Source organism: Nicotiana tomentosiformis, chromosome 7 (assembly GCF_000390325.3).
Source record: "Nicotiana tomentosiformis chromosome 7, ASM39032v3, whole genome shotgun sequence".
NCBI classification, from domain to species: domain Eukaryota; kingdom Viridiplantae; phylum Streptophyta; class Magnoliopsida; order Solanales; family Solanaceae; genus Nicotiana; species Nicotiana tomentosiformis.
This window is the reverse complement of record NC_090818.1, coordinates 35,178,758-35,195,849: the sequence shown is the minus strand read 5'-3', so window position 1 is coordinate 35,195,849 and position 17,092 is coordinate 35,178,758. Positions and strand designations below refer to the sequence as shown.

General features: G+C 36.4%; 1 protein-coding gene across 3 annotated transcripts; it reads left to right on the top strand.

Annotated features, from left to right (window-relative positions):
- The first annotated feature begins 610 nt into the window (after nucleotides 1-610).
- On the top strand, nucleotides 611-8,295 carry LOC104108203 (bystin). 3 transcript variants are annotated; one of them, XM_070181443.1, is made up of 12 exons: nucleotides 611-793; nucleotides 900-1,112; nucleotides 1,697-1,823; nucleotides 1,989-2,037; nucleotides 2,130-2,457; nucleotides 3,465-3,544; nucleotides 4,462-4,509; nucleotides 6,015-6,161; nucleotides 6,754-6,826; nucleotides 6,912-6,987; nucleotides 7,606-7,712; nucleotides 7,823-8,295. In XM_070181443.1, exons 1-11 carry the CDS (start codon nucleotides 671-673, stop codon nucleotides 7,683-7,685), a joined length of 1,344 nt encoding a protein of 447 aa, XP_070037544.1. In that variant the 5' UTR covers nucleotides 611-670; the 3' UTR covers nucleotides 7,686-7,712; nucleotides 7,823-8,295. The 3 variants fall into 3 exon arrangements, with proteins under 3 accessions (XP_070037544.1, XP_070037543.1, XP_070037545.1); XM_070181442.1 differs by having other exon boundaries at nucleotides 1,986-2,037; XM_070181444.1 differs by having other exon boundaries at nucleotides 1,986-2,037; nucleotides 7,609-7,712; nucleotides 7,823-8,054.
- Nucleotides 8,296-17,092: the final 8,797 nt, after the last annotated feature.

Sequence of the window (17,092 nt, the reverse complement as noted above, 5' to 3'; positions counted from 1 at the left end):
TTATTTCTTTATTTCTTTTATCCAAGTTTTTTTTGTATTTTTTTTTTTGCAAACTTTAATATTGTCTAACTTGAAATAAAATCATAAAATTCATTATTAAAATTTTGGGAACCTAAATTAAAGCTTTACTAGTCTCCTACTTGAGCCACATATCCATCCCGTGATATTCTAAATCAAATTTTTATAGAGTCTTAATTAAGATAAGACAACAATCAGTAAATATGTTATTTAGTTACCAAATGTGAATGAAAACTGGTTGAATAACACGTTCATAGGGCAATGATCTATAAATAATTGTTGATAATTAATGAGGGCAGCTCCACGAAACTGATGGCTTAAAACTAAAAGATATTAAAAGACCCTGAAATTTCTTTCATAAAAATTCATACTAATATTGAGACAAAAAAAAAGTGGCGAGAGAATAACGCATAATATGTGAGTTAGGCTCAAGTCATATGGTATTTTAAAAGTCAAATTTTATCCTATTAACTCATTCAATCATATATCTACCAAATTTTAAATAAATATTAAAATTTAAAATATTTTATCAATAATTATATAAATATAAATTACATTGTAGTAGTACTTTATTTTTATATTTTTGGGGCCTTAAATATTTGTGGCATAAACCCTAGAGCCGCCCTTGGTGAGGTTTGGAGCAAAAGCAAAAATGGGGAAGAAGAGAGAACGACTCACAAATCCAGAACCTTTTCTTGAAGATGATGATTCCAAATCCAAAGCCTCCTCTAAAAAACGCTCCAAAGCTCCTAAATCCCACCAGCAGCAACAACAGGCAATCAAACTTTTTTTTTAATTAAGTTAATTTAGACGAAGTAGTTGGTGAACTGGTATTACGACATGTGCTGATTGGAAATTGTTGATTCTTTTTGTGTTGACAGGTTATATCGTCTAGCATGAGCTCAAAAATATTGAAGGAGGCATTACTTCAGCAGAAGGAGGTAGATGAAGAGGAGACTCGAGAGAGAAATCCTAACGCTCTAGTTTTCGATGAGGATGTTGTTGCAACTAAAGCTGTAGAGGAGGAAGACGATGACGACATTGATAATTTTGGTGGGTTCAACGAGACCCTAAGCCAATATGGTGATTTGGAGGTAACCCTTCTTAAAGTTTTTAGCTTAATGCTTGCTAACATGGTTGATAAATGTAGCAATTATCTTACGTATCGTGTTATTACAATGCCTATATGAACTTCAATTATTTTTTCTTCTATATCTGATTGCAAATGATTGTTTACATAATATTTGTATGAGATGAAGTTAAATGGAGTAACATGGTCAGTGAGGATTCATATAGCCGACCCTAACTTGTGGTCAGAGAACATTCATACAGCAGACCCCAACTTGTTTGGAGTCTTATGTGACATTATGCTAGGATAGTTTGGGGATTCTGGGGTCGATTGGCAGCAGCTTTTTGGGTGGCTTTACTACTAAGGATAAAGCAATAGATAGCTACAAGTTACTCCTATTATGACTTCTCATGGTTTTTTAAACTCATCTCTAGCGACAACAGGAGCATTTTATCTGTTTAATACAGTAAGTTGAATTTCAACTGATATCTACCAAGAAAAATTTCAAATTTAAATAATAGTTAACTCGCTTCTTTTTCTTAGCTTCTCCTGGTATTAGTGTACAATCGTTAACGACCTTATGTTTTCTATTTTCTTTTTGTGTTACAGGATCAAGTTAATGAAGAGGAGGTGAGGCTAGTTGAGGCTTTTCTGTCTGCAGATAATCGCCCCGAGCTCACATTGGCCGACATCATTATCGGAAAGCTCAAGGAAAAAGATGCACAAGTTTCTTCAGGTTTTATTCTCTTTCACTTTAGAACGGAAAATAACTATCGCCAATAATTGACTTCTTTTGATTGTTCACGAGCAAGCCAAGCTTTAATTGCATTCATTATTATAAAAAAAGAAGCAATTTGATGCTGTCTTGATGATGATAACTGATATAGTTTGTCTGTAGAAGTGCAACCAATGCCCAAACTGGATGACTCGATCATTGAGTTGTACAAAGGGTATGTTTTATTTCATGGTCCTTATTTATCAGTTCTTTATATGCAAACTTAGCATTAATAACCTTGGCTGTCTGGCGGTGCTTGTTATGCAGTGTTGGCAAGCATCTTAGCAAATACACTTCAGGAAAGATGCCTAAAGCGTTCAAACACATTCCTTCGTTACAATATTGGGAAGACGTTCTATATTTAACAGAACCTGAGAAATGGTCACCAAATGCAATGTACCAAGCCACAAGAATATTTGCTTCAAATTTGGGTGTCAAGAAGGCAGAGCGCTTCTACAAGTTTGTCTTGCTACCACGAGTTAGAGATGATATTCGCAAGAATAAGAGATTGCATTTTGCTCTGTATCAGTCTCTGAAGAAATCTCTTTATAAGCCTGCTGCCTTCAATAAGGGAATCTTGTTTCCTTTATGTGAGGTATATAACCATTGTGAAAGAATTCTTTAAACCGATTGGAGAATTGCAATTATATCCAAAGTTTTCACTTTCTTCTGTAGAAAATAACATTGTTTTGATTAGCTATATTCTCTAGCTTGTCTGTTGATTGTTTAAGGGACATGCTTTACAGTAAAGGTCGTGACACTGGGATATTGAAGAGTGGGTAATGGGTTCTCCGTTTATCTACTTCTCTACTTTACTAAAAACTTCGTGATATCTGATGATACATGCATGCTGAGAGTTTTGTTGTTTACCGGGAGTTACTTGAGAATTTGACGTCCTTCTTCCTATATAGTTTTTTTTTTGCCATCAACAGAAGTTGTACACTTGAGGGTATATAGATTTATGCATTTTATATCAGCTTTCTGTGTAGTATACATTTATTTATCTGTCACTTCCGTGCCGTAGGCTTGTGAGTTCGGTTGCATTGTGAATTGTACACCTACGTCCTATCGTAAATCTGAATAACATTCTCCCTCTCTGTAAACTATATAAATTTAGTCTTCGCTAAATTGGTATTCACAATTTCCGTGTTTCTTATGCAATTTATCCATACGTGCTTCTTCATGAATGTTGAAAGTCCTGTCTGTGTTGAATTTGAATTCGAGCATTAAGCCTTAACATTTTCTCTTTATACTTCTGATTCCCCACATTGGTAGTCATTAATATTTTCCCATTAAATTTTTTAATCTCATTGCAAGTATATAAATGCCTAAGTTAACATCGTGCTCTGATCACAAATGTTGCTGGTTTACCTGGCAGATTGGTAATAGCATGTATAGTAGTCCCTTGTCTCATGGCCATCCTGTATTAAGATATGACTTGAGTGTCTGATTTTAAGATCAGTGTTCTCAGATACTCTGATGTGCTTTTCACATTGTCAGGACAAGTGCATTTAATATGGTTCTATCCTCTGTAGTATCTCTTTGTATATATCTGTATGATGCTTATCCTGTGCTTTCTGAAATGCCTATTTTCTGATCCAGTCAAGGACATGCACCTTGCGGGAGGCTGTCATCTTCGGCAGTGTTATTGAGAAGGTTTCCATTCCACATCTTCATGCTAGGTATGGCTGCTGGAAATGTTTATAATGATAGCAGTGACCTGTGCATTTTTAGGGCTTCAAAAGAAGATGTTGTCATCATTGTTATACAGTGAGATTCTCATAGTTCTGCTGGGGGTCTACCTATATTTTTGTGAGAACCATTGAGAATTTCACTTATCGTTCTCACCCTTCACCATTTATATGGTTGACATAGTTATGTAGTAACTGTTTGTTTTTTTACCTGTTTATTTTATGATGATTGGGGTCACAAGCAATCTGGAAGAAATGTATTCGGTTCAATGTGCAAGAAACTGAAATTCAATCAAGTACTAATTAAGAAGTCAAGCAACAAGTATCTGCTACAAGTCTTTGCACTTTCCTTGATAGTGTTGTCCTTTCGTCCTAATAGTTGTAGTACATACACCTACAAATTGCTTGTTAATATGGGAGCTGCTAGGTTAGTAAACTATTTATACTTTCCTGTATCATGGCTAAAAACTGTCTTTCTGGCACAAAACAAGCCTTGAATGAATACAAAAACAGGATCATTGCAAGTTGTGTACGGCCTCCATCTCACTTTAGTTCTATTATTTGACTTGGATAGTGGTCAATTTGACTGGCTTTTGGAGTGAAATTTACTTCAATTCGTCAAAAGAAGAAAATACGGGTAGGTGCATGTTAAGTAGGATAGAAATACTATTAAATCGGTAAGTTTTAGTTCCAAAATGTTAGATACTCTTATGTAATTCAATAACCAAATTCAGCTCGGGACAAGATTATGGACAGAAAGAGTACCTAACTTCTAAAACTTTTTTTTCTTGTTGCAAGTTCTTTTCATGTTTTGCAAGTGAGCACAGTTATTATCAAGCTATTGCTATTGTCACTGTAATACCTCATTCTTGGAGAAGTCTTTAACTTTATATCGTTTTGGAATGCAGTGTGGCACTGCTGAAGCTTGCAGAGATGGAGTATTGTGGCACAACAAGGTATTCTACGTGTTGTACTTACTTACCTCATGTTGCCTTACAGTTTTCAATGTTTTTCTTTTTGGTCCTTTCAGTAATAGCTACTGTTATGATCTCATAATATTCATATTTGCTAAAGCATTTTGCTGATCTTATACATGGAAGCTAAAATTGTTTCTCAGTAAATCATCACTTGATTGGTCTATTCCTACCACATTGCTATGCAAAAAAAAAAGGAGAAAAAAGAGAGGAGGTTTTAGGAATAGATTCTTGTTTTTCTCAAGATGTCTTGCAGTTTGACATCTGAATATTTCGATCATGATAAATTTCTGTGCATGCATTTTGAAGATTTCGAGACATCTTCCTTTCTTATATGTGTCTACAATCTTGCAATGATGGAGTAATCTTAGTTATTGCTTTGTTAAGGTTTGCAGTGTGACATCCGAATATTCGATCATGATAAATTTCTGTGCATGCATAAATAAAACGGTTGCTTATCACAGTTAATTTTGAAGATTTCGAGACATCTTCCTTTCTTATATGTGTCTACAATCTTGCAATGATGGAATAATCTTAGTTATTGCGTTGTTAAGGTTGGTACTAAACGATAGCACATGCTTCACATGGGAATATCTGGTGAATTTATATCTCTATTTTTGAAGCTTTTTATTGTTTTGAACTTTTTCCTTTTGGTTACCCATGATTCAAGGCAGTAAAAATTTGTATACTACTATTGTAGATAGGATTATTATTATTATTTTTTTTGGGTTCCCTAAGAGAGTTTAGTTTGTGTATGACAGACAAACTGAGTTACTTGAGATAAGCATAACATGTTATGGTTGTCTGAGTGATAGTATTAAAGTAGCGAGAACAGTGAATTGTTGGTATTGTATACTGTTTGATCTTATTCACTTCATTTAGGAAATAATTAAAAAAAAAATGATGATAACCACTCCGCAGGGGAATTTTTGAAATAGTCTTATGGGAAAAAAAATTCTCTCCAAATTGATATGGGTTAAATAGTGAAATAATATCTGTTGCTAACTCCCTCTTTCAATAAATTTGGACTAGTTTGATCTAAAAATAAAAATGTATGTTTGAATGGACTATCAGGTTCAATTTTGGTAGATAAATGCTTATAATAATGGTTAATGTGAAAAAGGTTGAATAGTTTGTGTAACATCAAGTTTGTAGTAATATAAAGTAACAATATTTTTTGTGCAATAGTAACCCATATCATATTTATACTGGTTACTATAAAGTAGCATTAGTTTATATTAGTTTGCATTCTTGGGGAAAAAATTCTGTATTTAAACAAAGATGTCTAGTTTTTAGGGATGGGCCTACAGGAAATAGTTGCTTTTATTGAGATCAAGGGGAGCTAAATTATATGGATGGATTTATAAGTATCAGGATAGTTTCAATCATGCAAGTTGTGTAGGCTCATGCCAATGTAGTATTCCTCTAAGAGTTCTTTTTCCGCGACATTTAGTCTAATCAATTTTTTTTCTTGCTTTTTGCTGCAGTTATTTTATCAAGTTACTAATTGAGAAGAAATATGCTTTGCCCTATCGTGTACTTGATGCCATGGTATCACACTTCATGGGCTTCTTTGATGAAACAAGAGTCATGCCTGTGATCTGGCACCTGTCACTTCTTGTATTTGTGCAGAGGTTAGTTTCACCCTGTCATTTCTTGTGGTATTTCTTCCTCTTCATGGTGGCAATATATTAAAATGGTAATAAAGCTTTAAGGTTACATGTCATACTTAATCCATTGATAAGCTACCTGTTAGACTCATTTACACGGTCTCGACTTCTAATAATTATTTTGTCTTCTCTCTCAAGTACCAGGATTATCATACTTGCTTTGAATTTTTTTGCCATTGTCCACAAGGATTGACACTCCTATGTAAAGATATCATAACGAATTTATCAACAAAAATAAAAGGGCTATAAAATGGCGAGTAGCAACAATATCTTTTATGTTAAGGAACAGATTTAACATCTTGCTTATTACTAATGTCTACTTCCCTATGCCGTATGGCTGACGCTGCATGACTAATATATTTGAGGTTGACAAGTTTGCTGACACTTGTTCTGGTGATGTATGTCCTTTTCTATCAATAGTACTTTACTAGTAACCTTTATCTTGCCTCAGTATTGGGTTCTTTCCTTTTTGCATTCTTGTCAATTTGTCCAAGAACATGATAGCTTTTGAAGAGATGAAATTTCTGAATATTGTTTATACGATGAATCGTTACAGGTACAAAACTGAGTTGAGAAAAGAGGACAAAGCTAACATAAGAGCACTTGTTGAAAGGCAAAGACATAGACTGGTATGCTTTTGGATTTTATTTTCGTTGATTCTGTTTTCTGTTGCTGCAAGCAAACATTCAAGTTATGTTTGTGCCTTCGATGCAGATTACACCCGACATATTGAGGGAAATCGATAAGAGCAGAAGTCGGGGGGAAAAGGAGGATGGTGCTATGTCAATTGATATCCTCTCATTGATGGTTTTAATCTTTCAGCTTGAGCTTAATTTGGTTTATTTGTGCTGTCACCTGCTATTTCCATATCATAGAGGGATTCTTAATGTTGTAAAAAACTGCGGATGAAACAAAAAGTCTTTAAATCTTCTTCGACAGCGCGTGCTTCAATTCTGCTATATCAGTAAATTTGCGCTTTAGGGATATCTGTGAGTGTGCATATCTGCATTGATGGGATAATCACTAATGGTTCCCCTCAGACATTAATTAGGTGAAACACTAACAAGGAAAGATCGATGTACCCTTTTGTTACCCCCCCCCCCCCCCCCCCCAACCCACGCACAACAAACCCCCTTCCATTTCTCAGAAGCTGTGAAAGGAATCTGTGGTAGGTTGTCATGCATAGCACATAGCAAGGTGCTATCTTCTGTTTGTAAGTTTTGTGCGTCTTTGAAGCCAGTTGTTTTTTCAAGTTGTATGCATTTTAACAGGTTTATTTCCTAAGGTTCTTTACGACTGAAATAAAATAGTAAATGTAGATTCATCTTGCTAAGGTTCACTTGTTGGATATTCCTATTACTATTTTTCTGCTGCATCATTGGACAAATTTTTCTTAACTCTCTATTACCAAGTCCTCTTTCTGTGATTAATAAAGCAATTGAAGAAGATAGGTTTGATATCCCAGACGTTCCTATGGAGGAGGACTAGATTTTTGATCAGCGACCTCTATGAGTGGTAAGATATTAATTGCTGTAAATGTGATTCTCATTTTATCGTTTATATACGCACGAAGCTCCAGCAAATACCACAGTCTAAGAAGTGTACCTTTACTTTTTCTTATGAAGTATGTGATGCTATATTAGCAGTTTCCGGATTCAGTATGGACAGAGAGAGCTGTGCCACATGATACATGAGCATTCCTGTGTGGGCTGTTGAAGTTGGGAGTTTTGACTAGAGATGTTACAATATATTCTTTCATGATATTTATAATTTTTGGCCATGTCTTCATCAGCTTATGCCTAAATAGGTATATGCGACGAACCTCGAAAGTGTAATTGCCTGGGTTTTCAAATTTTAGTGTACCATGTAATAGCCCCGTGACTTTAAAAGTTTGAGAATCCCAAGTAGAGATGTGCTCTTTTGGTAAACAGTAGCAAAACAGATTAAACTTATATTTACAAGAAACAAAGCTTATACAGGAGTTGAATTAAATTTATCCCCTAGGCTTTGCTTTACAACTTGTTTGGATGGTTGTTACCTATTGTATTGTATCGTATTGTTACTTTAAATACAATGTTTGTTTTGATTGGTACTTAAATTTTATTGTATCGTATCGTTAAATTTGTCGTTTCGTAACGACGAAAAGTGCCACTTTATGGAACAATGGATTTGGTGTGGTGGCGTTGCCTTGCCTTTTTTCTCTTATTTTGTCCTTGCTTATTATTAAATAATCGTGATTTATCTTTTACCCTACTCTTTTATATAGTATAATAATTATACTTTGTATCCTATATTTTCTTAGTAATATTGTAAGTTTATTCTTCATATTATTGGTCCGTAATATCATGACACGACAACAACCGATATAATATATCCAAACGTTGTATTCATCAAACAATATAATATAATACATCACGATGCATTACAACAATCCAAACAAGCTGTTAGATATCAAGTATCTCATCTGTATAAATAACATTTTTTTCTCCAATATTTTTCTGTGTTTGATTGGTGAAAGAAACTTATTAGGTCTAGTACTGTTACTGAGGTTCTATATACTAGTTACTGAGGTTCTATATACTAGTGTACAAAATACTTTTTTGTACCTTAGCTTCACTAAAATAAGTGATTGTTGTAGAAGTAACTGTAACAAAGTTGACCTTTATTTGAATTTGATGTTCTTAGCAAAGTTATGGGTAATTTTATCCATCAAACTTTAGACAAATAAAAAAAATAAAACTAACGGAAAAAAATAAAAAAATAAATCTGTAGTTCTGTCTTTGAATCGAATTTGACGTTTTCTTTAATTGTGATTTTCTTTGAGGTTAGTTTGTGCACATTTTAACTAACTATGAACACACATTGACTAATATCTGAGTACCTGTTATCAGACAAAATACTAATTGAGTGCCTGCTATCAAATAGAATTTACCTAGTGTCATCTCAGCTTGGTTAAACGCGTATGGTAGTTTAATGTCTTAAATGAAATAAGTTTAGCACCGTCAAAACTGTTAACATTTGTAAATTAGTTAATTCGTAGTCTATCTGTTATTCGTATTAAAATGTACTAAAAAGGGTCAAAAGATTGAAACAAATGCCATAATGATAAATCAAAGTGCAAATGTAGAAGAAATTGAAGGGCTTAATCTTCGACAACAAAGAGGAGAGACATTAGCAATGCAACATGAAACGAAAATGGTCGGAACCTCGTCCGAAACTCACTCGGGCCACTCGGGACCCTGTCCAAATATGCCAACAAGTCCCATGACGCAACACAAACCTACTCGAGGCCTCAAATCACACATAACAACATCGAAATGACGAATCACACCTCCAATCGACTTAAATGAACTATGAACTTTCAATTTCCGAAACTTGCGCCGAAACATATCAAATCAACTCGGAATGGACTCAAATTTTTCCCACAAGTCCCAAATGACATAACGAAGCTATTCCAATTCCCGGAACCACAATCCAAATCCGATATCATCAAAGTCAACTTCCGGTCAAACTTATGAACATTCCAAAACTCCAAATTGCCAACTTTTGCCAATTAACGCTAGAACCTTGAAGATACATCCAAAGGCAAATCTGGGCATATGCCCAAGTTCGAAATCACCATACGAACCTAATAAAACCATCAAAACTCCGATCCGGGGTCAAATACAAAAAAAGTCAAACTTGGTCAACTCTTCCAACTTAAAGCTTCAGCGATGAAATTCTTTCTTCCAAATCAATTACGAATAACCTGAAAACCACAACCGACGATTCACACATGTCATAATACATCATACAGAGCTACTCATGCCCCCAAACCTCCTAGCAAAGTGAAAATGCTTGAAACGGCCGGTTGGGTCGTTACATTGCCAACTTGAACTTTAACAATTCAAAGGCTCTCATGCAATCATCATTTAAGTGAAACTTAGCATATTTCTCTAGAAGCTTGCACAACGGGTTTACCAGCTTAGAGAAATATTTGATGAAATGCCGGTAGAACCCCGCGTGGCCTAAGAAACTCCGCACACCTTTCACCGAAGTTGGAGGTGGAGGTTTAGAAATCACCTCAATCTTTGCCTTGTCAACTTCAATTCTATTATTTGAGATCTTATGGCCAAGGACAATTCCTTCCTCGACCATGAAATGACACTTCTCCCAATTGAGCACCAAATTCATTTCTTCACATCTTGCCAACACTTTATCTAGATTTGCAAGATAATCATCAAAAGAATCCCCAACCACTGAGAAGTCATTCATGAAAACTTAAAGGTAGTCCTCCACCATGTACGTGAAGATAGCCATCTTGCACCTTTGAAAAGTCGTCGGTGCATTACACAAAACAAATGGCATCCGCTTGAAGGTGAATGTACCATAGGGACATATAAAGGTTGTTTTCTCTTGATCCTGTGGAGCAATAAGGAATTGGTTGTAGCCCGAATATCCATCAAGAAAGCAATAGAAAGCACGACCGGCCAACCTATCAAGCATTTTGTCAAGGAAGGGATGTGGAAAATGATCTTTCCTTATGACTTTGTTAAGGCTTCTGATAGTCCATACACACTCTCCAATCATTCACCGTTCTTGTAGGAATCAACTCATTCTTGTCATTGGTGACCACCCTCAAGCCCCTTTTATTTGTGATACATTGAACCATAGAAGTCCATGAACTATCAGAAATGGGGTAGACAACCCCGACATCCAACCACTTGATAATCTCCTTTTTGAAAACTTCTTGCATAGCCTCATTGAGTCTCATTTGAAGTTCAATAGATGGTTTGGCGTCCTCCTCCAAGTTGATCTTATGCATGCAAAATGCGGGGCTTATTCCCTAAATATCCGCCAATGTCCACCCAATAGCCTTCTTCCTCTTATGTAGCACCGCCAATGTAGAATTCACCTGCACGTTAGTCAAAAAAGAGGAAAGAATAATGGGTAAAGTATAACAAGGGCCAAGAAATTCATATCGAAGATGTGAAGGCAATGGCTTCAACTCCAAGGTAGGAGGCTCTTCAATGGAAGGCTTGGTAGGAGGAGTATTCCTATTTTCAAAATCCAAGGATAGTTTCCGGGGTGCATAATTGTACGACCCCATTCCTTGCAAAGAATTCACACATTCCATGAAGCTATCTATCTCGTCATCATCAAAGTTGAGCAAGATGGCCTCCAACATATCACCAACATTGATCATGGTATCATCAACAATAACATCGGTCACCAAGTCCACAAAAGAACACACCTCGTTGCTATTTGGTTATCGCATGGACTTGCACACATGAAATACCACTTTTTCATCACCCACTCGAAAAGTGAGTTCTGCGGCTTTCACATCACAAAGAGCTTTCCCCGTATGTCACGACCCAATTTTCCCTATAAGTCGTGATGGCACCCAACACTACAGCTAGGCAAGCCAACTAATAAATTAAGCATACATTGAAAAAAATTTAAAATCAAGAAAAGTATAATAGAACACCAAATTCTACCAATGTGTGTGCCAAGACCTGGTGTCACAAGTATATGAGCATCTAGTAGATTATACAAAACCTCAAATACTGTCTGAAATAAAAATAGACAGAATGAAAAATACAAGGAGAGACACTAGTAGCTGCAGAACGGATCAGAAAGGTAGCTCACCACTATGCCCCTAGATAACGTGGGTGTAAGACGATAGGTCCCCAGCTAGTACTTGCCTCATGTCCTTCACAAAAAGTGCAGCAAGTGTAGTATGAGTACGTAAACAACGTGTACCCAGTAAGTATCAAACCTAATCTCGAAGTGGTAGAGATGAGATGGCCGATTTTGACGCTCACTATGGGTCAATGATATTAATTGAAATATAACTAGGATATTTAAATCAGCATGATTTACCGAATTTAAAACAATTTATTTAATCAGCGAAAATAATCAAATTCCTTCAAATGCAACAATTCTCAATATATTAATTAAATTCCTTCAATTCAAATAATTTCCAATTTATCAATTCAATATCATTTACAGGAATAATATTAATTCTTTAACAAGCAAGAATAATAATTCATTAAATTTCAATGATTTTTCCAATTTATCAATTAGCTTCGCAAGATGAAATAAATTATTAAAGTATCGTATAATTATTATTATTAAGCACGATTTCTGCCGATGACGTACTACCCGATCCAGAGTGTCCTACACACTGCCGAGGGATGTGCGACGCGATCCATAGATGCATCTATCCTGCCGAGGCGTTCGGCCCGCTCCACAAGAAAGGAGGACATTTTCTTATGTACCTCCGGAAGGAGAGTATTTTTATTATAAGACAAATTCAGGAGGAGAATAATTTCTTTTTAGCAATTAATTGATTTAAACATAAAATCAAGCATATGATATTTCCATCCTTTAATATCTTTATCTAACAATTCACAATATATTCATATATATCAATTAATATTAATTAATCAAGGGATACAATTTACACAAGAATTTCATGCTTTGAGTCCTAAACTACCCGACTTTAGCATTTATAGTAGCTAGGCACGGACTCTCGTCACCTCGTACGTACGTAGCCCCCGCAATTAGCAACAATATTCAATTTAATCCCTATGGGGTAATTTTCCCCTCACAAGATTAGACAAGAGACTTACCTCGTCTCAAAGTCTACTTTCCGATTATCGCGTCGCGTAAAATTCTCGATTCGATAGCGAAAAATCCGAAACTATCCAAAGGTTATATAAAATAATTAATATATGTTCAATAATTCGAAATTCATCTATTAAATAAATTACCCTCTCCAAAATGGTAAAATTCCTAAAATTCACCCCGGACCCACGTGCTCAGATTCTGGAAATATTAGGATGAAAACGTTTTCCATAATCTCAAGAACTTGAATATAAAATTTCTACCCAATTCCATAACTATTTTCGTGGTTAAAATCTCATTTTTATAAAAATCTAGGTTTTTCACCTAAACCCTTGATTTCTAAGATTTACTAGTTATAATCTACCCATAATATATGTAACTAACTCAAAAGATATAGAATTAACTTACCTCAAAGTTGTTAGTTGAAATCTCCTCTCAAAAAGCTCCAAAATCGCCCAAGAATGGCAGAAAATGGGCAATAATAGTGAATTCCCGTTCTTTTAAGCTTTCTCCCAAACAAGTCTTTCGCACCTGTGGACAGTGTACCGCACCAGTAGAAAATCCTCGCAGGTGCGAGTTCCACTTGCCTGGTCAATTTTTGCATTTGCGCACAAAGCTTCGCACCTGCGCGTTCGCTGGTGCGCAAATTCTCCGCATCTGCGGTCGATTGCCCCTTCCCTTTTCCGCTTCTGCGCACAAAAACTCGCATCTGCGAGCTACTGCCGCACCTGCGAGTGTCTCACCTGTGGCTGGCCAAGCGCAGGTGCGATTCTGACAGTAGTTGGGAGCTTCAGTTTTGGTTCCCAACTTCCAACTTGGTCCGATCCTCGTTTTTCAAATTATTGACCAAAGTCAAACTCGTCCATTTAAAGTTAACTTAAGGAACCAAGTGTTCCGATTTCAACCCACACACTTCCAAATCCCGAACCAACCATCCCCGCGAGTCATAAATTAATAAAAGCATGTTCGAGGAGTTTTATTTTAGGGAACGGGTTTCTAAAAGTCAAAATGACCGGTTGGGTCATTACATTCTCCACCTCTTAAACAAACGTTCGTCCTCGAACGGGTTTAGAATTGTACCCGGAGTGCTGAATAAGTGTGGATATCCACTCTGCATGTCTTCCTCGGCCTCACAAGTCGCTTCCTCAACTGGTTAGCCCTTCCACTGGACCTTTACTGCAGAAATCCTCTTGGACCTCAACTGGCGAACTTGTTTATCAACAATGGCAAATGGCTCTTCTTCATAACCCAAACTCTGATCTAGCTGAACTGTGCTAAAGTCCAACATGTGTGATAGGTCAGCATGATACTTCCGGAGTATAGATACATGGAAAATCGGATGAACTCCTGATAGACTGGGAGGCAATTCAAGCTCATAAGTAACCTCCCCAACTCGTCTCAACACCTCAAATAGGCCTATAAAACTTGGGCTCAACTTGCCCTTCTTCCCGAATCTCATAATTCCCTTCATCGGCGAAACCTTCAAGAGAACTTTTTCACCTACCATAAATGATAAATCACGCACTTTCTGATCCGCATAAGTCTTCTGTCTGGACTGTGCTGTACGAAGTCTCTCCTGAATCAACTTTACCTTTTCCAAGGCATCCTTTACCAAATCAGTACCATATATAGCACTGCCAATGTAGAATTCACCTGCACGTTAGTCAAAAAAGAGGAAAGAATAATGGGTAAAGTAGAACAAGGGCCAAGAAATTCAGATCGAAGATGTGAAGGCAATGGCTTCAACTCCAAGGTAGGAGGCTCTTCAATGGAAGGCTTGGTAAGAGGAATATTCCTATTTTCAAGATCCAAGGATAGTTTCCGGGGTGCATAATTGTACGACCCCATTCCTTGCAAAGAATTCACACATTCCATGAAGCTATCTATCTCGTCATCATCAAAGTTGAGCAAGAAGGCCTCCAACATATCACCAACATTGATCATGGTAATATCAACAATAACATCGGTCACCAAGTCCACAAAAGAACACACCTCGTTTCTATTTGGTTATCGCATGGACTTGCACACATGAAATACCACTTTTTCATCACCCACTCGAAAAGTGAGTTCTCCGGCTTTCACATCACAAAGAGCTTTCCCCGTATGTCACGACCCAATTTTACCTATAAGTCGTGATGGCGCCTAACACTACAGCTAGGCAAGCCAACTAATAAATTAAGCATACATTAAAAAAAATTTAAAACCAAGAAAAGTATAATAGAACACCAAATTCTAACAATGTGTGTGCCAAGACCTGGAGTCACAAGTATATGAGCATCTAGTAGATTATACAAAACCTCAAATACTGTCTGAAATAAAAATAGACAGAATGAAAAATACAAGGAGAGACACTAGTAGCTGCAGAACGGATCAGAAAGGCAGCTCACCACTATGCCCCTAGATAACGTGGGTGTAAGACGATAGGTCCCCAGCTAGTACTTGCCTCATGTCCTTCACAAAAAGTGCAGCAAGTGTAGTATGAGTACGTAAACAACATGTACCCAGTAAGTATCAAGCCTAATCTCGAAGTGGTAGAGACGAGATGGCCGACTTTGACGCTCACTGTGGGTCAATGATATTAATTGAAATATAACTAGGATATTTAAATCAGCATGATTTACTGAATTTAAAATAATTTATTTAATCAGCGAAAATAATCAAATTCCTTCAAATGCAACAATTCTCAATATATTAATTAAATTGCTTCAATTCAAATAATTTCCAATTTATCAATTCAATATCATTTACAGGAATAATATTAATTCTTTAACAAGCAAGAATAATAATTCATTAAATTTCAAGGATTTTTCCAATTTATCAATTAGCTTCGCAAGATGAAATAAATTATTAAAGTATCGTATAATTATTATTATTAAGCACGATTTCTGCCGATGACGTACTACCCGATCCAGAGTGTCGTACACACTGCCGAGGGATGTGCGACGCGATCCATAGATGCATCTATCCTGCCGAGGCGTTCGGCCCGCTCCACAAGAAAGGAGGACATTTTCTTATGTACCTCCGGAAGGAGAGTAATTTTATTATAAGATAAATTCAGGAGAAGAATAATTTCTTTTTAGCAATTAATTGATTTAAACATAAAATCAAGCATATGATATTTTCATCCTTTAATATCTTTATCTAACAATTCACAATATATTCATATATATCAATTAATTTTAATTAATCAAGGGATACAATTTACACAAGAATTTCATGCTTTGAGTCCTAAACTACCCGACTTTAGCATTTATAGTAGCTAGGCACGGACTCTCGTCACCTCGTACGTACGTAGCCCCCGCAATTAGCAACAATATTCAATTTAATCCCTATGGGGTAATTTTCCCCTCACAAGATTAGACAAGAGACTTACCTCGTCTCAAAGTCTACTTTTCGATTATCGCGTCGCGTAAAATTCTTGATTCGATACCGAAAAATCCGAAACTATCCAAAAGTTATATAAAATAATTAATATATGTTCAATAATTCAAAATTCATCTATTAAATAAATTACCCTTTCCAAAATGGTAAAATTTCTAAAATTTACCCCGAGCCCATGTGCTCGGATTCTGGAAATGTTCGGATGAAAACGTTTTCCATAATCTCAAAAACTTGAATATATAATTTCTACCCAATTCTATAACTATTTTCGTGGTTAAAATCTCATTTTTATAAAAATCTAGGTTTTTCACCTAAACCCTTGATTTCTAAGATTTACTAGTTATAATCTACCCATAATATATGTATTTAACTCAAAGGGTGTAGAATTAACTTACCTCAAAGTTGTTAGTTGAAATCTCCTCTCAAAAAGCTCCAAAATCGGTCAAGAATGGCAGAAAATGGACTATAATAGTGAATTCCCGTTCTTTTAAGCTTTCTCCCAAACAGGTCTTTCGCACCTGCGGACAGTGTACCGCACCTGCGGAAAATCCTCACAGGTGCGAGTTCCACTTGCCTGGTCAATTTTCGCATTTGCGCACAAAGCTTCGCACATGCGCGTTCGCTGGTGTGCAAATTCTCCGCATCTGCGGTCGATTGCCCCCTTCCCTTTTTCACTTCTGCGCACAAAAACTCGCATCTGCGAGCTACTGCCGCACCTGCGGCTGGCCAAGCGCAGGTGCGATTCTGACAGTAGTTGGGAGCTTCAGTTTTGGTTCCCAACTTCCAACTTGGTCCGATCCTCGTCCGGTTGACACTCAGGGCCGCACGAACATACAAACAAGTTTGAAATCATAAAACGGACTCGCTCGAACTCACGAAACGCGTAAAACAACATCAAATCTATG